This window comes from Microcaecilia unicolor, chromosome 10 (assembly GCF_901765095.1).
Source record: "Microcaecilia unicolor chromosome 10, aMicUni1.1, whole genome shotgun sequence".
NCBI classification, from domain to species: Eukaryota; Metazoa; Chordata; class Amphibia; order Gymnophiona; family Siphonopidae; genus Microcaecilia; species Microcaecilia unicolor.
Genome location: NC_044040.1, coordinates 11,558,841 through 11,583,563, shown reverse-complemented (window position 1 = coordinate 11,583,563; position 24,723 = coordinate 11,558,841). Strand labels below are relative to the sequence as shown.

The window sequence follows — 24,723 nt, the reverse complement described above, 5'->3', positions numbered from 1 at the left end:
AGGTTCATTTGCAGATTAAGATACTATAAAAGAAAATGCCAGACCCTCCCAAAAACACTTTTTTAAATTTTTTCTTAAACCTAATCTCCTGAATACCCAAGTTTTAGGGAGAGAGAAAAAACAAAAAAAAGACTGCCTAGCCATAAACGTTGTACTATTCAACTATTCAATTGGTAGATGTGTCAGGACATTCTCCCTGTCCCTCCCAAAGCAAAATGCAATCACTGAACGCAAAATCTTAAAAGGTGCTGGTTTTTTTTAAAGCTGTCATTTAATAGTAATAAGGGGTTCAATCACGGAATAATGTAAGGTGTTACTATTGGAAATTACGGTTTGAGTTTAATGTAACATGCTGACTGTTGTTTCTTTCAGTGTACATGGCAAAAGTGAAGGTAGTAAGGGGGGAGGGGGATAAGAAAGGGTACTGTTATAAAGCAAAAACTGATGACAGCAACTTAAGATGAATGTACATAAGAACGATAGCTTTACAATTTGTTAGGTATGTACTCTAATGGATGTGTTACCAGGTGGAATCATCAATAACAATGTTGACACATAAAGCTGTCATTTAATGTTATCTGCTGACATGAATGGAAGAGCCACAGTACCTCGCCTTCAGATTTTACACCAACTACTCTTCCGTTTTCAAACACAATCTCCTCGATGGGTTTGTTCAGCATGTAGGTACCTCCATAAATGGCACTCAATCTAGAAAAGCAGAGAGAGGAGGGGAGGGGAGGTAGACGATCAGAATAGGAATATAATCAAAGGAAACAAGTTTAACAAATAGACTAAAACACTTAGAAGAAAGAGGAATATATACAGTGGGGGAAATAAGTATTTGATCCCTTGCTGATTTTGTAAGTTTGCCCACTGACAAAGACATGAGCAGCCCATAATTGAAGGGTAGGTTATTGGTAACAGTGAGAGATAGCACATCACAAATTAAATCCGGAAAATCACATTGTGGAAAGTATATGAATTTATTTGCATTCTGCAGAGGGAAATAAGTATTTGATCCCCCACCAACCAGTAAGAGATCTGGCCCCTACAGACCAGGTAGATGCTCCAAATCAACTCGTTACCTGCATGACAGACAGCTGTCGGCAATGGTCACCTGTATGAAAGACACCTGTCCACAGACTCAGTGAATCAGTCAGACTCTAACCTCTACAAAATGGCCAAGAGCAAGGAGCTGTCTAAGGATGTCAGGGACAAGATCATACACCTGCACAAGGCTGGAATGGGCTACAAAACCATCAGTAAGACGCTGGGCGAGAAGGAGACAACTGTTGGTGCCATAGTAAGAAAATGGAAGAAGTACAAAATGACTGTCAATCGACAAAGATCTGGGGCTCCACGCAAAATCTCACCTCGTGGGGTATCCTTGATCATGAGGAAGGTTAGAAATCAGCCTACAACTACAAGGGGGGAACTTGTCAATGATCTCAAGGCAGCTGGGACCACTGTCACCACGAAAACCATTGGTAACACATTACGACATAACGGATTGCAATCCTGCAGTGCCCGCAAGGTCCCCCTGCTCCGGAAGGCACATGTGACGGCCCGTCTGAAGTTTGCCAGTGAACACCTGGATGATGCCGAGAGTGACTGGGAGAAGGTGCTGTGGTCAGATGAGACAAAAATTGAGCTCTTTGGCATGAACTCAACTCGCCGTGTTTGGAGGAAGAGAAATGCTGCCTATGACCCAAAGAACACCGTCCCCACTGTCAAGCATGGAGGTGGAAATGTTATGTTTTGGGGGTGTTTCTCTGCTAAGGGCACAGGACTACTTCACCGCATCAATGGGAGAATGGATGGGGCCATGTACCGTACAATTCTGAGTGACAACCTCCTTCCCTCCGCCAGGGCCTTAAAAATGGGTCGTGGCTGGGTCTTCCAGCACGACAATGACCCAAAACATACAGCCAAGGCAACAAAGGAGTGGCTCAGGAAGAAGCACATTAGGGTCATGGAGTGGCCTAGCCAGTCACCAGACCTTAATCCCATTGAAAACTTATGGAGGGAGCTGAAGATGCGAGTTGCCAAGCGACAGCCCAGAACTCTTAATGATTTAGAGATGATCTGCAAAGAGGAGTGGACCAAAATTCCTCCTGACATGTGTGCAAACCTCATCATCAACTACAGAAGACGTCTGACCGCTGTGCTTGCCAACAAGGGTTTTGCCACCAAGTATTAGGTCTTGTTTGCCAGAGGGATTAAATACTTATTTCCCTCTGCAGAATGCAAATAAATTCATATACTTTCCACAATGTGATTTTCCGGATTTAATTTGTGATGTGCTATCTCTCACTGTTACCAATAACCTACCCTTCAATTATGGGCTGCTCATGTCTTTGTCAGTGGGCAAACTTACAAAATCAGCAAGGGATCAAATACTTATTTCCCCCACTGTACATATCGGCAATAGTTCTTGCATTTTACTACAGGCTAGTTATTTGTGATCATCTCTAGGCAAATATGACTGAAGTCACCAGAATTTAGCCATGTTTTCCCAGAGATAGTCACATTTGTTCCCTTAACTGGCCCCCAAATACTACAGTCAAACAGACGGCACTTTCGCCTAAAAAAAAACATGAAAGTAACCCGTTCAACACACATACCAGGAGATAGGAATTGCTTCTCATCTGTGATGCCAGAGGGAGATCCCTTCCCCGGTTAAGACTTCTCCCTCCTTCAGTTCTTAAACTGATAAGCAGGCAGGTCTCTCTCTCCCCTACTCTTTAGTTCCTCAATCATTTTTTGCACTACTGCTCCTGTCTAGTTAACCATTTACCAACATATTGTAACATCTAATTCTTTTAGGAACTTAAATTGCTTTCCTGTATTTACAAATTGCAGTATATCAAGAAACTAAACACTTTTTGCCCAGGCTAGCCTGCAAAGGCATTTCTGACCCTTGCAAAACAGAGTGAGATTTGGGCAGTATCTGTCCTCAGTATCTTCTTGCATTGTTGTAAGGCTGTAATATATTTTACAACATCACTGGCTAGAGGGCTGGACTGGTGCTGGAGCTAACCCCCAAATAAGCTATCCCCCCCCCCTTCCAGGTGACAGACCTGTGCCAAGGCTCTGTCCAGGCTCTTCTCACTCTACAGACACTGGCTACGCACAGTTAAAGTATTAAATAGTGAGCTATATGAATCCTGTTATTTCATCTGGTGGTTGTTACCAGTATTAAATGCTACTTTTCTTCACTGCTTTCAACTGTTAATAAACTTTTCAGTTTGTTGCCGCTGTCTCAACATTGTTTTGTAGATGAATATGTGCGACTCCTGTGTTCTCAGAAACCACTTGGGAGTAACCTGCAGGATAGGATAATTACCCATTTGGGTGTTTGCCAATATAAGGGCACATATACAAGCACAGGTGGGAACAAAAGGAGAGAAAAGGAATCCTCACAGAATCTTCTGGGGAACAGAATAGCGAGGATAAAATACCGGGGAAAAAAAAGGGGGAGTAAGTCAGAAAAACCGTTAGACAATTTTATTAGTTTGACAAGAAGTGATTAAGTGGTTTGGAATAAAGGATTGATCCCTTATGCTAATATACTTGTAGCTGAACAAGATCACCTCGAATCACTTCCTGTTGAAACTAAAAAAAATTTTTTTAAAGGTTTTTCTGACACATTCCCTTTTTTTTTTGTATTTTATCCTCATTATTCTGTTCCCAAGCAGAGATGGGCCCTTGGCTATAGCTCCCATTCATAGGATTAACCTTGATTAGATAGTAGGGAAGCACCAAGTTGTTAAGTAACAGGGAGCCCTGGACCTACCCATTGTTATATGCCAGGAGTCCAATCTACATTACACAAATTCCAACTGATGGGAACTGTGACTGCTTATTTGTGTTTGCTAATAAAATGAGCTTAGCAATCCAGTTAAAGACACAGACACACATATATTCAAGTGAAGAATTCAGTAAATCAAAAGCAGAACAATGAAAACAAGAACTTGCAGATTTACACACTTCATTTCTTTCTTTCTTCCAAAATACTAGACAGCAATTACTAATGCACAATGGGAGCATAATTACCTTGCAAATCCTTGTGGGAGCTCTCCCAGCCCATAGAGAGGATAAAGGTATGGACTTTTACCATATCTGGCCAGAGAGTCACTGTACAGTTTAATCCTGTTAATGCTTTCTAGGCACGGTTGATCTAGGTAACTGGGGAGAGAAAAAAAAAAAAAAGTCCCACAATGTACAAAATACTACAGGGAACTTCACAATATAGCATCAGGGCCTGCAAAACAAAATCTCCAGCAGACTACAACTCTGGCATATTCCCAATACATCCCATGGTTCCGATGATAAACTTGTCAGAGGGCATTAAAACAAAACGATTCCATCTGAAGAATGGGCTTGTGTGGTTACCACCATTCAACTTCAGATACATCAGTACTGCATTTTTCATATAAAATTAAGTTGACCTCATCTTGTTCAAAGTCAGACTATAAGAGCAGGGTCAGTATAGAAACCCTTGCAGCTCCGTGGCTGGTTCAAAGAGTTGGAGACAACTCCCCAATAATGCTGGAAGTAGCCCCTTCATGTCAAACCATGAACAGTGAACAGCACTCACTCATCAGTTCTGTAAAGGGCCAAAGCATGGCCTGTAAAATCAATCACATCCTGACCCAAGTCAAACTTCTTATACACGTCCCTCATGGTTGTCTTCTTGGGATCAACGCCTTCTAAAGTTTTGGGGTCATTTTCATCAAAGGTGGTAATATACACCAACAATTTCCTAAATCGGCGTTTCTCAAATATGCCCATTAAACCTGAAAGAAAGCAATATGAAATTGAAATACAAAATCAACGCAACACCAAGTATGATAATTTGTATTAACCAATGCAGCCACTCAATTTGGAGTGGATGAGTAGCCTTGAACCCAGCATCACTTAACCCTCTATTGCCCTGGGATTTATAGCATGGAGTGTTGCCACAATTTGGGTTTCTGTCAGGTACTGGGTGACCTTGCTTGGCCACTGTTAGGAAAACAGGATACTGGGCTAGGTGGACCATTGGTCTGACCCAGTATGGCTACTCTTATGTAACCGAGACTGAGAGCCCTCTAGGGACAGAGATGGCAAACATTTATTTACTATTATTCAAAACAAAAACTTATCAACGCCACCCCGCCCACTGGAAAGGGAAATACAGTAACTGCTTACCAGAACTCAGTGCTTCTGCCTCAGTAGAGGGAACTTTGTAGATTTTTCCTCCCTTGTAGACAAAACTTCCCTCAATCACTTTGAAGTCTATGTAGCGAGTGACTTCTGTCAATAGCAGCATTTTCACCAACTGGCCTGAAAACCAAGAATATTTTATTGTTTGCCGTGATCAAGTATTAAAACCAAGCTCCAGCGATAAACCCAGATAAATTTTATACTTATGAATTTGCTATGTATCGAGTACCATACAGGATCTTAAAACAGACCACCACCAAGATAATAGTTTCCAAAATAAAGATAGCAACGCGGGGGATTGGAGTACCACCACCACACCTGTATACCCAGGAAGGACATCCCTGTTCTACCTACTTACATTTGCCGCCTCTCTGCAATCCCCCAGTTACCATTTAGTGTGGTTAATTGGTTAATCCACTTAAGTTTGCTTTTGATTTCCACGTGTCCATTTCTTGATTAGGTCCCATAAGCTAGTCAAGCAATGGGGGTCCAATGAAGCATTACTATTTTCTGACCCTTACTGCTCAACATTTATCAAGGACTTCCGTATTCTACTTCTAAACATTGCCTTTATATGTGAGCGCCACGGTACTCTCTGTACATTCACAATAATGTCCTATACAAGAAAATGGACAGTTTTTTCCCCTCCACTTCTGTCAAGATCCTCATTGGTTTTATTTTCACACATCTCAATTTCAACTCATCTGCGGCTCTCTCAGATCTCATCCTACATCCGTTTCAGAAAAACAGGGCCACATTCACAGGCTGTCCTGCCATGACCAGTTCAAAATGAACTCTTCAGATTCTCGGTATGTCACCCCCCCTCCCCCAATACTAAATAGACCAGCTGCCAGAAAGTTCATTCTTCATCTGCTTTCACTGCACCACCATCAAGAAAAAGCACGAATGACATCAATATTAAGCGTCAACCAGAACCTTCCTATCTAAACACAATCAGATGTTTCAAGTCTAAGTGTGATAGGGATAGTTAACATTTAGGGCTGCCCTAACTAATAACTTACCATTAGCCATAAGGAATTTTGGAATAAGATCCACGTTCCAGTCTCTTCCCCTTCCCATCGATTCTGGGGGAGTCCCTGGTATCTTAAACCTTTTATATAGCTTCAAAGAAAGATAAAAGAAGAGACAAGAAATTAAAAATCTATTCCTCTTAACTTACATGATTTGTTTTTGAAACATACAGTATGTACACCATTTTGGATACTGCTTGGGTTAAAAGGTTTATAAATAAGCTGGATTAACTTCCCACCTACAACCATGTCATAGACCCAACAAGAGTGAATGCCATATAAGCTTTGCGGACTTACATCTTCCAGCGGTGTTATGGATGCGCTCTCCCCTCCATAGTAACTGTTGCGGTCCATGTGAAGAACCTTCTTTCCATTGACTGACATTATGCCCGACAGGATACATTCCTGTAGAGAAGAAAATTTTAAGTTTAATGCTCATCCTCAGCACAGCCAATCAGAATAGTCTAGCTGCCGTGCCATGAGGCTTCACAAGAGACAGAGAGACACCCCCCCCCCCCCCCCCCTGCACTGAGTGCCCAGACTCCAAAGGAACTTTTTTTTTTTTTTTTTTAGAGTGTCTGCCAGTGTGAGTGTCTGCCTCAGGAGGATACAGACAGCAGCCTGCTGGTTCGAGTGGTGGACTTTGGTCCTGGGGAACTGGGTTCGATTCCCACTGCAGGTACAGGCAGCTCCTTGTGACTTTGAGCAAGTCACTTAACCCTCCATTGCCCCAGGTACAAATGTACCTAAGCCGCATTGAACCTGCCATGAGTGGGAAAAGCGCGGGGTAGAAAAGAAAAAAAACAAACAAACAAACCTCTGCCCTACTCGACAGAAAAGAAAATCTAGAGAAGTCATTCTTTGAAGAAAAGCCAGATCATTTCTATGTTTTTCAAAAGGCCATCAATGGAAAATGATTTACTTTCAGTATGCCTCAAGAGCCACTGCCATAGAATATATGGTTCTTTCAAAAGCTGAAGCAATTTCATCCCGGTATCTATTTTGAGAGAATCATCTCATTCCCTGTATCACTGCCTTCCCATTCCTCTCAGCATATCCTCAAGAGTGCACCTCCAGCTCGAGCCTGACTTCAGTATCTTGTCATATGCCCAAACAATTTTGGGGGCACTTCCCCCCCTCCCCCCCCCCCAATGTTAATCTATCGTACTTACCACTGTAGAAACTGCAGCCCCTTAGAAATGAACTCTAGGTCACACCCAACACAGAAAACAAATGCAGGTCCTGGACCTTTCACAGTGCAAAGCTCTAACTAGAGACATAAATATCCAGTGTACCTGAATGTAACTCACCTTGAGCTACTACTGAAAAAGGTGTGATCAAAATCTAAATAAGTAAAAATAATAATAATATATACCAAAATATGCAGGAGACTGAGAAAGGAGCGAAGCTTTGCTCCAGAGCTTCATTTCAACTAAAGAGGCCCACCCTACTACTACTTAACATTTCTAGAGCGCTACTAGGGTTACGCAGCGCTGTACAAATTAACAATTAAGGACGGTCCCTGCTCGGAAGAGCTTACAATCTAAAGGACGAAATGTCAAGTTGGGGTAGATAAGTTTTCCTGAGAAGAGGTGAAGTGGTTAGGTGCCGAAGGCGATATTGAAGAGGTGGGCTTTGAGCATTGATTTGAAGATGGGTAGGGAGGGGGCACGGCGTATGGGCTCAGGGAGTTTGTTCCAGGCGTGGAGTTAGCCCAGTTAAATATATTTAGGTACTTCCATAGTCTATCATATCTCCCATCCGCTTCCTTTCTTCCAAAGTGCAGGAAATTATATTTTTTAATCTGTCCCCATTTGCCTTGGGATGAAGGCCACAGCCCATTTTAGTGGATGCCGTTTGGGCCAAGTAAATTCAGTTTGTATCCTTTTGTAGGTGTGACCTCCAGGAATGCACACAGTAATCTAAATGAGGTCTCAGTATAGAGGCGACTGCCTTCTTTGGCTGCTGGCTATTGCTTTCCCTATGCACCCAAACATCCTTTGATTAAAAACTGGTTAAAAGATAGAAAACAGAGAGTTGGGTTAAATGGTCAGTATTCTCAATGGACAAGGGTAGACAGTGGGGTTCCGCAGGGGTCTGTGCTGGGATCACTGCTTTTTTTTTTTTTATAAATCTCTTTATTTATAGTCAGATTAATTTTACAACTTTGAAAACCATGTTTAACAGTTATTCTCGATTCAGAATAAACAAATAAGTATGTTGCCATATTTTCACCCTCTCCCATCCTCCCCCCTCCCATTCCCCCCCTCCCTCCGAACAATTGTCTATTCCTGTTATTGCATATCTATCTCTTTGAGTTTAGTCCAGTTTATAAGTTCAAAATCTTGCTTCGTGCTGATGAAGTCAATGTGTCCCAGAAGGGTGCCCAAGTAGTACAAAATATATCCCCTTTCTTTGAGGCTAGGTCTAAGATTCCTGAACGTTCCAATGTACAAAATTGAATCATTGACGATCGCCAGTGCGCAATCGTGGGCCCTGTCGGTTCCAACCACAGTTGCAATATTACCTTCCTTGCCATCAACATAGCTTTTTTCAGGAAGATTTTCATGCCTCGTGGTATAGGACTCTGTATATAGAAGATGTCAAACAATTGCTCCGGTGATGGGCGCCAGACAGCTTTCCAAAAGGTAGAAACATGTCTTGTGAGAGCTACCCAAAATGGCTTGATTCTCCTGCAGGTCCAAAACATATGGCCCAAGTGGGCTTGGTCCTCTGTACATCTTGGGCAGTTGCTATTTTCTCGCAGAGTAGCCCGATATGCCCTGTGTGGTGAGATATGTAATCGTAGTACAAACTTATAATGGAGCTCCCACCAACTGGCATTGTCTGTTAGGTGATAAACTGACATTAGACAAGACTCTACCTGGTCTGGTCTCATATTTAAGACTAACTCTTGATTCCATTTCTGTGCTTCTTTCGAATAATCATATTTTCCCATTCTATCTCTCAACATGCCATGAAAGTATTTTAGTGGGGTGCGGAGTTGGGCCTCTAAATCCAATATGTCCTTCAGTCTCTCCCACACTTCTGAAGTGAGCATCCTACTATCCAAGGACTGCACATAATGGCGAATTTGGTAGTATGCAAATATGTCATCCTCAGCTAGACCAAATTCCTCACATAAACTTTGAAATGACTTAATAGTCCCTTGCTCCGTTATCACATGAAAGAGATAACATATCCCCTTTGAGGCCCACATTTGAAATACTCGCGACGTATCTCCCACAGGGAAATCACAATTCCCTTGAATTGGCAGTAATGGTGATATCTCAGGGTTTATAGCATACATTCTACACATCAGCCTCCACGCCCTGCGCAGAGGCCGAAAAATTATATTTAAGTGTCTCGAGAGGTTTCCTCCCTTTGCCGTGGAGTGGAGCCAATGGGCAAAATGCTGTGGCTTCAGAAGGGATATTTCTGCCCTGGTACAGGTGAAAAATTGAGTTGATCTGAACCAGTCGGAGAGGTGACGAGCACTACTAGCTACTGAGAAAAGGCGTAAATTCAATAACCCCAATCCCCCCTTGGCACGTGGTAACATGGCTCTCGCGAGTGAGATACGTGCTCTTTTCCCTTGCCAAAGAAATTTGGTTAATTGCCTGCCCAGCCATTTCTCGTCTTTGTAACTCAGCATGAGTGGCAGAGTTTGAAACATATAAATCCATTTTGGAAATAAGATCATATTGTACAGCGCCACTCGCCCCAGCAATGAGATGGGTAATCCCTGCCAGCCCCGCATTACCTCTTCCATTTTGATTTTGTGGGCTTCTATATTTTTATGGTATAGTTGTGATAGGTCCGCCGGAATATATATCCCTAGATATTTAACTACTGTAGATTCCCATTTTAACGGGAATGGGCCAACCCAATTATCTTTTATTTCAGACTGAATTGGTAAGACCAATGATTTTTGATAATTTAGGGAGAATCCTGAATAAAAGGTAAATTCATCTAGTGTTGACAGTAGTCTTGGTATAGAACTATCTGGTCGAGTGAGCGTAAGAAAAATATCATCCGCAAACGCCAGTATCTTCACTGGCTGTTCCGGCAACTCTACCCCCAAGATGTCCGTATCTTGTTGTATGGTTCGCAATAAGGGCTCTAGATAAAGCAAGAATAATAATGGGGACAATGGGCATCCCTGCCTTGTTCCCTGGGATACCTCAAACGAATTTGATTTATGTCCATTTACCAAAACACTAGCAGTCGGGTTGTAATATAGAGATTTAATAGCCTGTAAAAACCAACCTCCTATACCTATATGTGTAAGGACCTGAAATAAATAATCCCATTGGACCTTATCAAATGCTTTCTCCGCATCTAGACTGACCAATGCTAATTGTTGTTTATTTGATTTACAGTGAGCTATAGATAAAAGTACTTTCCTCACATTTAGGACAGAATGCCGTCCTCGTACAAATCCTACTTGATGTTCTCCCACTATCTGAGGTATATGAATAGCTAGTCGGTCAGCTAGAATCCTGGCTAAAATTTTTAAGTCAACATTTAATAAGGATATAGGTCTATAGGATTCAACCCTATCACGAGGTTTACCGGGTTTTGGTATTAGAGTGATCAACGCTTCATTTTCTCGAGAAGAGAAAAACCCCCTATCCACCACTGCATCATAGTAATCCATTAATGGGCTACATAATTGTAACTCTAACATTTTGTAATACTCATGGGAAAAGCCGTCTAAACCTGGAGAGGAACCTCCTGGTAGGGCTTTAATTACTTTCTGAATTTCTACGGCTTGAATTGGCTGTGATAATTGGAGTTGGGCTGCTGAAGATAGTGGTGGTAAACCCGCATCTTCAAGATAATCAGTTAAACCCGGGCCTTGCTCATTTTGTGGCCTTGTGTACATCTTTTTGAAATATGAATGGAAAACCTGTACCATTTCTGTTGGAGTAGAAATATGACGTCCACCTTCTGTATTTATCATAGGGATAAATTTCTGATGGGTTTCAAAGCGTGCCAGGTGTGCTAGTAATTTCCCGGATTTGTTTCCAAAACGTTGGTAGTTATGTTTCCTAATGATTAGCCTGGATTTAGTTTTTTCGTGAATATACGCATTCAGTGCTGCTAAGGAAGCATTCATCTGCTCTCTATTTAAGGGTGTTGGATTTGCTATAAATGTCTGTTTTATTTTTCGGTAATCCTTTTCTAGATTAATAATAGCAGTCGCTAAACGCTTAGTTCTAGCACTCATAAATGCTATCACCTCTCCTCGCATCACTGCCTTGGAAGCTTCCCAAAAGAGTGTTGCAGATGAACAGGAGCTTAGATTTGTTTCCTCATAGTTCTTCCAACTCAATTGTAAGTGTTCTAGAAATTTTTTATCTTGTTTTAAATAAGAGGGGAATCTCCATATATAAGATTCTCTAGTTCGCTCCTCCATTGTCAAATCAATCCATATTGGAGTGTGATCTGAAACAGCTAAAGGGCCAATGGTAGCTTGGTGGATTTTATGAAACCAAGTGGTAGATATCATTATATAATCTATGCGTGACCAAGTTTGGCGGGCCTTCGATTGGTGTGTGTAGTCCTTGGCAGTAGGATTTAGTAGACGCCACGGGTCTACCACTTGTAAGGTGGAGCAAAAGTGAGCAAGTCCTCCCTTCCTCCCAGATCCCGAGCCAAGGCTTGGTGATGATCGGTCTAATTGTGGGTCTAAGACTGTATTGAAATCACCAGCCCAAACCCAAGGGGCATCTAGGTATTTATGACCCAAAGTTATAAGAGATTGAAAAAAGGACTGTGAATACCCATTAGGCCCGTAAAGTGCACATAAGTAAAATTTTTGACCTTGATAATTTACCTTCAAAAGTACTATTCTACCTTCACTGTCTTTATACAATAGCTGTGTCTGACATTGCAGTCTTTTTTTAATCAAAATGGCTACCCCACTACGTTTTTTATCCGTAGACGAATAATAACAATGCTCTACCCATTGCTGCTGCAATTTTTGATGTTCCGTGTCCGTTAGTTTAGTTTCTTGCAGACATGCTATGTCTGCCTTCTGTCTTTTTAATTGGGTCAATATTTTGGAACGTTTTATCGGGGATGAGATGCCGGCAACATTCCATGAAACTATTCTAAGTTTAACATCACCTTTGTACTTTGCCTGTCACCGCATTTCAAGAATTTAATCATTTTGTGTAAAGTCCCCGGATGCCCAGCCTCCTCCGAGAACCACTCTCTCTGAGACACTAACCTGTTGACCAATCTCTCAGGTTGGGGAAAACCGCCCTGGGCTTTAGGACGGTAAACCACTGAGAAATTAGACCGCAAGGATTTATAATTATTTGTTATTACCTTATTCACATTTATCATCTTTTGCATGCACTTAGCAGTATATAGCTCTTCCTTACCCGCACCCCCAGCCCCCTCCCTCCCCCCCCTCTTTTAACCCCCCAAACTCCCACCATTTGTCCCGAACTTCCTACGTCAAGCACGGAACAAGAGTCAGGATGATGCCCTAAGGGATCCCCCATCCTTCATTTATAATGTATAACATTTCGTTTTCTATTACACTATATCTTTGGAACTTACTACTGTACAAATTACCATTAGCATTTCTATTACAGCTATAAGTTTCAACAAAAGTCAATCAAACCCGTTAGGATTCTATTTCTAATGTCTCCAGCCAGCTTTTTGCCTCTTCTGGTGAGTGGAATGAGTGCCAGCGATTCCCTTGTGAAACTTTCAGTATGGCTGGATATTGTAAGGAAAAGCGTAGGTGCCTTGCTACTAGTAGCGCACAAACTGGAGAAAATGTCCGTCGTTTCGTGGAGAGAGCCCCCGAGTAATCCTGGAAGAGTCGTATTCTCTGCCCATCAAATTTAACATCCTCCGGGTGGCTTTTGTATTGACTTAGAATCTGTGCTTTTTGTGAGTATCGATGAAACTTTGCGATTATGATCCTGGGCCTATTATCCGTCGCGCGGACTGGCCCCACTCGATGAGCACGTTCTAGGGTGATAGGATAAATTTCCCCCGCCGACGGAAATTGTGCTGTTAGCCAAGTTTGCAGGGTGTTTAGTAAAGATTTTTCTGGCAGCGATTCAGGAAAGCCGAGAAATCGCAAATTTTCTCTTCGAGATCTATTTTCTAGATCTTCGATCTTCTCTTGTTGAGATTTAGTTAAAGATTCCAGCTGCTTTATCGCTGAGGAGTGTGATTCCAAAATGTCTTCAACGTCGGATACTCTACACTCCAATTCCCCGGTTCGCCGAGTAAGTTCTACGGTAGATTGAGCAATTCCTGCTATCTGTTCCGATAGTTGTAAAAACCGGGGATCCAGTGCTTTTACCACCGCTTCTGTTATCTCAGGGATCAGGGTGGATGGCTGTTGTATTTGCGAGGGAGATGGTGGCGTCGACGCCATCTTGTCTTCCCCCATACGCACGCGATCTTGTATTCTTTTTGAAGATTTTAAGGACATTTGCGTTGAATTTCTGCTTAGAAATTTGTCCATGCGTTCTTCTCCGGTATTTAAGATGGTTTCAGTTCCAATTTACTGCGTTTTGTTAGCTAAAGGTGTCGAAGGATGAGGTTCCCTGAGCGGGCGAAGCAAAGCACGTCCGCTTCCCCTCACAGCATCACGTGACCTCCGGGATCACTGCTTTTTAACATATTTATATTTAAACGGTTTTTATTGATGATCAAACATTTGTAATAGCTTTGTGAAAGACAAACAGTCTGTAATCATAATGACACAACATATGCATTTATATACAGCTTAAGTGCATCATCCATTTTTACATCATTTTCTCCCCTTCTCCCCATCCCCCCCTTATGATTACCTTCTTTTATTGATGTCCCACCCACATCATTTAAGCATCAATTAAAATCCACAAAATGTGAACTCTAAAGCCATTAGCACTTCCTTGTTAAAGTAACATCAAAGTTTACTTAGCTTTCCATCCCTCCCCTACCCCCCCACCCCCCGAACCCCTCATCCTCCCTCCCGGTAACCCTCCCTATTATCTGTCTAGTGGCAACAATGGAATCTCATAATTTGTTAAGGATGAGGCTTCGTCCTCTTTGTGTGAGTTCATCTATAAAGGGACTCCACGTCTTTAAAAAACGTGATTTTCGCTTAATTGAACCCCTGGCCTCTTGCGCCTCCCAAGTCATCAGTTGGTGTATCTGATTGCGCCAGTGCCAAAATTCAGGTCTATCCGAAACAGTCCAGTTTTGCAAGATACATTTACGTGCTAGTAAACAAAGCTTTCTACATAGCAGGACTTCCTCCGCCCTTAGCCCTCCAAATGAGCCAGGACAATCCAGCAACAACTGTTGAGGCGTGCCCTGCACCCTTCTCGACAACATCAAGGTAAGAAAGGCCACCACCCGTTTCCAAAAACATTTTACAATCTCGCATTCCCATAAACCATGGTATAGTGTATTATCAGTTAGATTACATTTCATACAGGTTGGCGAGCTAATTCCTCCCGCTCTAAATAATTGTACTTGTGAGAAATATGCCCTGTGGATGATTCGATATGCACATTCTCTGTACCCCGCCCCACTGATTATCTGCGGAATACCTTTTAGGTGTGCTATAATATCCCAGGAGGCGAGGTCACATCCCACATCTAATTCCCATCTTCGTCTAAGCTGTGTTAAATCCCTGGTTGGTGCCAAGGACCATATTTTCTTCTGGAGGCCCGAGATTGAGGGAGCTTCCTCCGCAGCCTCCTCAAACAGTGTCTGAATCTTCTCCCCCAATTTGTAATTCAGGGGCGCCTTGTCTAGAGATTGTACATAGTGCTTCAACTGACAATAGGCAAAAGTGTCTCCCCAGCTTAATGACTCATTAGGGATCAATTGCTCCAGTGGTTTAATGACTCCAGTCTGATCTACCACGGCCCCCAAGTTATAAAGACCCCGACTCTCCCAGTGTTGGAATACTGAATTCTCATTGCCAGGGGTAAATTGCGGATTCCCCTGTATAGTTAGCAGTTCTGTCGTATGCGGGTCTCCACCTAATAGTTTCCCCATAAATCTCCAGGCTCCCTGTAAAGGACCCAAAAGTATCGAACTTCTCATTTTTTGTGACAATGATGATCTATCTCCCTGCAGCAAGGAAATCAATTGGTAAGGACTAAAGAGTGATTTCTCCAACTCTATAGGCGTATGATAATTGGATGTGAATACCCAGTCCCTCACATGTCGCGACAGACAAGCGAGATTATAATATTTAATATTAGGTAGGCCTAATCCCCCTTGGCTCCACCCTCCCATTAGCAACTGCTGGCGAATCTTTGCTTTCTTATATGCCCAACAAAACTTCGTTACCATGCTATAGAACACTCTAATATCTTTCTTCAATAATTGCAGTGGCAGCGTTTGCATCACATATAGCCACCTTGGCAAAATAACCATGCGAATTAAGCACAGTCGCCCCGATAATGATAATGTCAGAGTTCTCCAGGCCTCCAATTGCTGTTTGGTCTTATCCAACAGTCTCTTAATATTTATACTATAAATCCCCCTTGTCCGGGCTGGTAGAAGGATACCTAAATAACGGAATGATTCTTCTACCCATCTGAGTTGGAAATGACCCGGCCATGCACTACGAGTTTCAGCTGTAAGAGCCAGTGCTTCAGATTTGTCATAATTTAATCTAAGACCAGAATAGGACCCGAATTCTTTGCTTTTTAACATATTTATAAATGATCTAGAGATGGAAATAACTAGTGAGGTAATTAAATTTGCTGACACAAAGTTAATCTAAACTGTTAAATCGCAAGAGGATTGTGAAAAATTACAAGAGGACCTTATGAGACTGGGCATCCAAATGGCAGATGAGCAAGTGCAAAGTGATACATTTGGGAAAGAGGAACCCGAATTATAGCTAGGTAATGCAAAGTTCCACGTTAGGAGTCACCACCAGGAAAGGGATCTAGGCGTCATCGTTGATGATACGTTGAAACCCTCTGCTCAGTGTATGGCGACGGTGGCAGCTAAGGAAGGAAACAATGTTTGGCATTATTAGGAAAGGAATGGAAAACAAAAATAAGGACATTATAATGCCTTTGTATTGCTCTATGGTGCGACTGCACGTCAAATATTGTGTTCAGTTCTGGTCACCGCATCTCAAAAGAGATGTAGTGGAATTAGAAAAGGTACAGAGAAGGGCGACAAAAATGATAAAGGGGATGGGATGACTTCCCTATGAGGAAAGGCTGAAGTGGCTAGGGCTCTTCAGCATACAGCTGAGGGGAGATATGATAGAGGTCTATAAAATAATGAGTGGAGTGGAACGGGTAGACATGAACAGATTGTTTACTCTTTCCAAAAAATACTAGAACTAGGGGCATTTGTTGCCAGAGAATGTAGTAAAAGCAGTTAGCTTAGTGGGGGTTAAAAAGGTTTGGATGGCTTCCTAAAGGAAAGTCCACAGACCATTATTAAAATGGACTGGGGAAAATCCACTGCTTATTTCTAGGATAAGCAGAATGGTACTTGTGACCTGGATTGGTCACTGTTGGAAACAGGATGCTGGGCTTGATGGACATTCGGTCTGTCCCAGTATGGCATTACTTATGTACTTGGGATTCTAAATGGAATCTTGCTACTCTTTAGGGTTCTAAATGGAATGTTGCTATACACTTTGAAATTCTGCATGGAATCTTGTTACTCTTTAGGGTTCTAAATGGAATGTTGCTATACACTTTGAAATTCTGCATGGAATCTTGTTACTCTTTAGGGTTCTAAATGGAATGTTGCTATACACTTTGAAATTCTGCATGGAATCTTGTTATTCTTTGGGGTTCTACATGGAATGTTGCTATTGTTTGGGTTTCTGCCAGGTACTTGTGACCTGGATTGGTCACTGTTGGAAACAGGATGCTGGGCTTGATGGACCTTTGGTCTTTCCCAGTATGGCAATACTTATGTATCCTCACCTTTCTACTTATCGGGCCAACATAAGATTATCAGATTAATGGCACCAGGGGGTGATTATTTCATTCATGCAATAAAGTTCTTCTGTCCCCATACTGTACTCCTTGAACAAATTCCTGGATGAAAAGTTTATATACTATTAAGGTAGACCTGGGGAAAGTATCCCTGGGGGTAAGTACTATTCGGAACCCTGCCAAGTACTTGTGATCTGGACTGGCCACTGTTGGAAACAGGATACTGGGCTTGGTGGACCTTTCGTCTGACTTAGTATGGCAATTCTTAAATTAGTTTCTTAAATACGTAACCCTACTTTAGCTACCAAATTCTAGAAACAAGATGCTGGGCTTGATGTACCTTCAGTCTGTCCCAGTATGGCAATACTTATGACTATTCTTCAAGGTTCACTAGATCCCTCTTCATTTTATACATCCAGGGTATTTTACCTTGGTGCAGATTTTAGTATCGCCCACAAAGCGGCAAGTCCTCACAGCGCTTCTGTAAGAACATACAAAAATTGGCGGGGACGGGGACAAACTTTGTCCCTGTGTCACTTTCTACTTTGAAGCCTATTAAACTGGACTTATTTGTGTTTGATTGAGGAAGACGACAATATTTTTATTTTTTGGAAAAACACGCTAGCAACAGCTAGCAAAATTTGCATGGGGGATCCTGTACGTCCTGCAACCACCAATCCCTGTGTTGCACCACTGGTAACGAGAAGGTACAAATGCACAAACTGAGCTATGCATGCTCCCAGACAATTCAAACAGTCTGGGGTCATGAAACGCATAGCCCCCCACCTGGGGTTACCCTGCAGCCACTTAGAGGGTCTATCCCTGGCCAGCTCAGGTCCATCTGCACCTGTCGCTCATGCTCTACACTAGCATCCTCCTCTCACCGACTGGGTTGCAACCGCCTCTGGGCGAGTCTCCCACTCTCAAATTACTCCCAGTGATTTCTAGGTTACTGGAGGCCACACTGCCAGTGGTCTCAAAGTTCCCAGAAAGCACTCATACTCAACACACAAACCACCAGGATTCTTTATCAGTCCAGACAGAGGCAATAAACTAAATTGTTTAATGTCTTTAAAAATTGAACAGTGTAAAAAAAATGTGCATCAGCAAACAATAACAGGTAATTATAACACTAACACTTGTTTACTTTCTAACAAGTAGCTGGGAAGATCAGGTTACTCAAGTTATCAAATGTAACTGTTTACAGGACCTTAGCAAAGAGATCTGTCTCTCTCTTCTTCCTGGCTAAGACTGGAGCAAAAGCCAGTACTCTCCAAATGAAAATGAGCTCCTGGGCTAATCAGAGCACAGGACATAAAAATTTCAAACATATATTGCTTCTTGTTTGTGTGCTAAAGCTAAAGAAACCTTCTGCGGCTCGGAAAGCGAATAGAATGTTGGGTATAATAAGGAAAGGTATGGAAAACAGGTGTGAGGATGTTATAATGCCGTTATATCGCTCCATGGTGCGACCGCACCTTGAGTATTGTGTTCAATTCTGGTCGCCGCATCTCAAGAAAGATATAGTGGAATTGGAAAAGGTGCAGCGAAGGGCGACTAAAATGATAACGGGGATGGGACGACTTCCCTATGACGAAAGACTAAGGAGGCTAGGGCTTTTCAGCTTGGAGAAGAGACGGTTGAGGGGAGACATGATAGAGGTATATAAAATAATGGGTGGAGTGGAACAGGTGGCTGTGAAGCGTCTGTTCACGCTTTCCAAAAATACTAGGACTAGGGGGCATGCGAGGAAACTACAGTGTAGTAAATTCAAAACAAATCGGAGAAAATGTTTCTTCACCCAACGCGTAATTAAACTCTGGAATTCGTTGCCGGAGTACGTGGTGAAGGCGGTTAGCTTGGCAGAGTTTAAAAGGGGGTTAGACGGTTTCCTAAAGGACAAGTCCATAAACCGCTACTAAATGGGCTTGGGTAAAATCCACAGTTCCAAGAATAACATGTATAGAATGTTTGTACGTTTGGGAAGCTTGCCAGGTGCCCTTGGCCTGGATTGGCCGCTGTCGTGGACAGGATGCTGGGCTCGATGGACCCTTGGTCTTTTCCCAGTGTGGCATTACATATGTACTTATTCATTTCTCTGTAACAGCTTTACAGCAAAGCAACACCACCTGCTGGCCAAATAGGAGAAATACACTTCAGGACATAATGCGGGAAAATATTCAATACATTTTACAGGCTTAAAACACTGTTTCTTCGCACCTGGATAGTTTTTTCAAGGCATAAGAGTACATCACAGTTATCTGACTTTAACCTATGCTCAGCGCTCAACAGTGGCTACGAGTCATCAACAGCAACTCATTTCACATGAGCACTCGTCCCATGGCTCACCTGCCTCCTCATTGGTCCTGTTGAACCTCCATATATCTTTATTTAGAATACTTAAAAAAAAACATATAAATGAGCTTAAAATAAGCAAAAGTTCAACTTCGCTTTTAGCTTCAACTTGCATTTCCGGATCTACCACCAACACGGGCCATGTTTCGCTAGGCACTAAGCTACCAGCTTCACCAGGGTGCAGACCTCTGCTATAAATGCCAGTCCCTTCTCACAATTCTATCTTTGCACAACTTAAATCCCAATATGAAGAGGCTCAAACAGTAAATTATTCTCACTTAGCCATCTATCCCCCCTTCAATCCGTTCAGAACTCTGCTGCAGTTCTTATCTTCCGCCTGGACCGATATATTACCCCTCTCCTCCTCAATTCACTTCACTGGCTTCCGGTCAGGTACCGCATACAGTTCAAGCTTCTCCTGCTCACCTACAAATGCACCCAATCTGCAGACCCCCCCCCTACCCTCATCTCCCCTTACGTTCCTACCCGTAACCTCCGCTCTCAAGACAAATCCCTCCTCTCAGTACCCTTCTCCACCACCGCCAACTCCAGGCTCCGCCCTTTCTGCCTCACCTCACCCATACTTAGAATAAACTCCCTGAGCCCATACACCAGGCCCCCTCCCTGCCCATCTTCAAATCCTTGCTCAAAGCCCACCTCTTTAATGTCGCCTTCGGCACCTAACCACTACACCTCTATTCAGGAAATCATGACTGCCCCAACTTGACATTTCGTCCTTTAGATTATAAGCTCCTTCGGGCAGGGACTGTCCTTCTTTGTTAAACTGTACAGCGCTGCGTAACCCTAGTAGCGGTCTAGAAATGTTAAGTAGTAGTAGTAGTAAATTATTCTAGAAGGAAGAAATATAGACAAGCATGCAAATATCTGGAATAATTCTATGAAGTACAGAATGTGGCATTTCCACAGGAGCAGCTCAAATAGCCTGATAATATGCAGCGGAAGGGAAACTTGCTCACTCAGTCTACTTTCCTGAAAGGGGAACAGCCATCTGACATGGTCTGCCAGCACAAGGAACTGCAAACCAACAGGAAATTCAGCATGCTAAAAATGGACAGAAGAGCAGTAAAGGAAAGGACATGATCAAGAGAGACAATGATAACTGGTTGGACCAAGACATCTTTATGCAATACACTTAAGTTACTGTATACACACAAGCCAATGCCTGAGGTGGTGAATGGCCCAAGTACATTGATTCCAAAAGGACCATTTATGACTTTCGTTAGCACTGTGTGTTTTGCCTCCTACTTAAAATTCAGTTGAATTTGAGAACAGTATGTATTCTCTAGCTTAACAACAGCCCAAATGTTCCAATCCCAGCTTTCTTGAAATTCACTGCAAAATCTAGTTTACAGATACAGTTTCTATATGATGACCAGCGTTATTTCTCATCCCACATGTCCTACTCTATTACTGAATGAGCTCCTGTCGGTTAAAATATAAGAATAAAGGACAGCGGTCTGGATATGTTGGATGCACTGGCAACCCTGATCAGAAAAAACAAAAAAAAAATAACCACCTCTCCATTTCAAAATCATTGGAGGATCTGGTGTGCTGGCCTTAGGCTGTAAAGTCTCACAATGTAAATTCCTGTCACATGTGGCTCAAATTCAGTGAAGATCATGCAGTGCCGTCAAGATGACTGCTCCTATTTTGGCAGCAGTAGCCAGATTTTTTGTTTTTTGTTTTGTTTTGGGGGGTGGGGGGGCATAAAAATCTTGGTTGCCACAGGGAAATGTCTAGTCATTGTGATGACTGGTCAAGCCTTGTGTTATGAAAGCTGTATTGATCTTCAAACAAAAAAATACAATGTAGAAAAAAGCCCTGGGTGAATGGAACAGATTAGCTTTATGGTATGAGTAGGGGTGTACTAAACACTGAGAAGAAAGGAATTTAAGAAGCCTCCTTCCGTAAACTACTGAAGACACACCTGTTCGAACAAACTTATGGAAAGAGCCAAAACACATAGAGACCACTCACTGTCCACAATGCAATACACATCCACATCTGATCCATCATCCCTTTATCCAGTCAACCATACATTCGTCCACGAAACTATGTACACTATATGTCTAGGCGCCTAATAATGCCCTTTTTTCCCATTGTCTCTTTCTAATGTTTCTATGTTTTGTCCCATTGTTATACTACCAACGATATTCGAATGCCTCGCACAACTCTGTTCAATGTAATCCATAACTTAGTTGTAACAAATGTATTTCCATTATTCAAGTCTTATTGTAAGCCACACTGAGCCCGCAAATAGGTGGGAAAATGTGGGATACAAATGCAATAAATAAATAAATAAATAACTACTCCAAGGGTGGAAAGAAGCAAAAGAGTGTACCAAAAGAAATGGCCATGTTGACAACTGCTTTATAAAAGAAAAAAAAACTGGGCAGACTAGATGTATCAAATGGCCCTTATCGATTGTCATATTCCAAGTTATTCTTTATATTACTGATGAGGTAATTAGACCTTAAGTCAGGAGAAGAAAGGAATGACAGCTTAAGCTGCTGGATTATCAGCATACTTTGGGCGTGCTGTAGAGAACTGCAGCCATCCAGCTGGAGTATACACCCTGAACTTTCCAGCTAGCTGGGAACAGTAAACTTCTCTCCAACAGAAACCATTTTACAGTGTTAGGAAGAACCAGACTTTGTCCCGGGACGGCTGCAACATTATAATCCCAAAAAGGGATTCTCCTTTTTAAACATTAACCCATGCTCCTTGGACACACAAGTGTCGATTCTGTTCAATATATTTGTGAGTGACATTGCCGAAGAGTTAGAAGGTAAAGTTTGCCTATTTGCGGATGATACTAAGATCTGTAACAGAGTGGACACCACGGAGGGAGTGGAAAACATGAAAAAAGATCTGAGGAAGCTAGAAGAATGGTCTAAGGTTTGGCAATTAAAATTCAATGCGAAGAAATGCAAAGTGATGCACTTAGGGAATAGAAATCCACGGGAGACGTATGTGTTAGGCGGGGTGAGTCTGATAGATACGGGCGGAGAAAGGGATCTTGGGGTGATAGTATCTGAGGATTTGAAGGCGACGAAACAGTGTGACAAGGCGGTGGCCGTAGCTAGAAGGTTGTTAGGCTGTATAGAGAGAGGTGTGACCAGCAGAAGAAAGGGGGTGTTGATGCCCCTGTATAAGTCGTTGGTGAGGGCCCCACCTGGAGTATTGTGTTCAGTTTTGGAGGCCGTATCTTATTAAGGATGTAAAAAGAATTGAAGCGGTGCAAAGAAAAGCTACGAGAATGGTATGGGATTTGCGTTACAAGACGTATGAGGAGAGACTTGCTGAACTAAACATGTATACTCTGGAGGAAAGGAGAAACAGGGGTGATATGATACAGACGTTCAAATATTTGAAAGGTATTAATCCGCAAACGAACCTTTTCCGGAGATGGGAAGGTGGTAGAACGAGAGGACATGAAATGAGATTGAAGGGGGGCAGACTCAAGAAAAATGTCAGGAAGTATTTTTTCACGGAGAGAGTAGTGGATGCTTGGAATGCCCTCCCGCGGGAGGTGGTGGAAATGAAAACGGTAACGGAATTCAAACTTGCGTGGGATAAGCATAAAGGAATCCTGTGCCGAAGGAATGGATCCTCAGGAGCTTAGTCAGGATCGGGAGGCGGGGCTGGTGGTTGGGAGGCGGGGATAGTGCTGGACAGACTTGTACGGTCTGTGCCAGGGCCGGTGGTGGGCAGCGGGACTGGTGGTTGGGAGGCGGGGATAGTGCTGGACAGACTTGTACGGTCTGTGCCGGAGCCGGGGTTGGGAGGCGGGGCTGGTGGTTGGGAGGTGGGGATGGTGCTGGGCAGACTTGTGCGGTCTGTGCCGGAGCTGGTTGTTGGGAGGCGGGGGATAGTGCTGGGCAGACTTATACGGTCTGTGCCCTGAAGAACACAGGTACAAATCAAAGTAGGGTATACACAAAAAGCAGCAAATATGAGTTATCTTGTTGTGCAGACTGGATGGACCGTGCAGGTCTTTTTCTGCCGTCATCTACTATGTTACTATGTACAGTTTCAGTAAGAACACTTATTGCTCAGGTCTAAATTCCATCATTAAATAAGAATTTTAAAAATATAAAAATGTTGTGAATTTGAGCCTTTTTAAAAATGAAACAAAGCCACTTAGCTCCACCCCTCAACTGGGGCAACTTCCTGTTTATGGTACAATACAGTAAACCCTTGAAGCCTATTTTACTCCTTTTCTTACTTTAAAATTTGAACAGAATGTAAATGCATTTAATCAATTTAACACTAAACAAATGTTTATGGAGTTACAGCAACAGATGTTGGTCTCAGACTTGGTTGTCTATCCACCTACTGATGAAAAATGGCAGTCACTACTGGACAACTGATAAACTAAGTTTCTGCAGCACCAAAACCCTGATGCTCAAAACTCCGGTGCTGTTCCAAATAGAGCTGTTAAAATAACGCCAGAACGACGCCCTAATGATCAACACTAATGAGATGCAAATATAGGCGCGCTCATAGCGTTGAGCATTAGGGAGTTTTGCACATGCGCCAAAGCACAATCCTCCCGCTGAAGTAGAGAGTGACACTGGGATCCGCAGTAACCGCAGAGATGGGGACAGAGCTCGTGAGGACGGGGACAAACTTTGTCCCTGTGTCACTTTCTACTTTGAAGCCTGTTAATGAACTGGAGTTATTTGTGTTTGATTGAGGAAGACGACAATATTTTTATTTTTTGGAAAAACAAGCAAACACGCTAGCAACAGCTAGCAAAATTTGCATGGGGGATCCTGTACGTCCTGCAACCAGCACATCTTCTAAGAAGACATCTTCTATTGCAGGAGGGACTGTGAAAGACAGGAGAGCTAGACTGAATCCTGAGATTATATTGATGACTTCTTATTCGTCCACAGATTAAAGAATCTCCCCTCTAGGGAATACAGAATGGGTTGTATTTTGTACCCCCGGATAATTTAACAGCATGGATTAGGATTCCTTAGGGTAGTAGAAGTCAGCTATTTTGGGGTTTGGAAGGTTAGAGGTTGTTGGTGGTGGGAGGGTTATTATAGCTGCTCGTTATAATTATTTTCTATTTGTAATTTATACACAACAATTGCACAGCATATTGTTCCTTTTCATACTTTAATAAAAAGATTTAAATATAAAAT

General features: G+C 42.5%; 1 protein-coding gene across 1 annotated transcript in view; it reads right to left on the bottom strand.

Annotated features, from left to right (window-relative positions):
- The window catches only part of GDI2 (GDP dissociation inhibitor 2), a 41,023-nt gene that overhangs the window by 12,052 nt on the left and 4,248 nt on the right, over nucleotides 1-24,723 (bottom strand). Inside the window, exons 2-7 of the mRNA XM_030215805.1 lie at nucleotides 6,537-6,644; nucleotides 6,231-6,330; nucleotides 5,194-5,328; nucleotides 4,601-4,799; nucleotides 4,057-4,188; nucleotides 609-708 (exon numbers count right to left, since the gene is read on the bottom strand). Of these exons, the coding sequence (XP_030071665.1) occupies nucleotides 609-708; nucleotides 4,057-4,188; nucleotides 4,601-4,799; nucleotides 5,194-5,328; nucleotides 6,231-6,330; nucleotides 6,537-6,644 (774 nt within the window). The remainder of the gene's footprint in view (nucleotides 1-608; nucleotides 709-4,056; nucleotides 4,189-4,600; nucleotides 4,800-5,193; nucleotides 5,329-6,230; nucleotides 6,331-6,536; nucleotides 6,645-24,723) is intronic.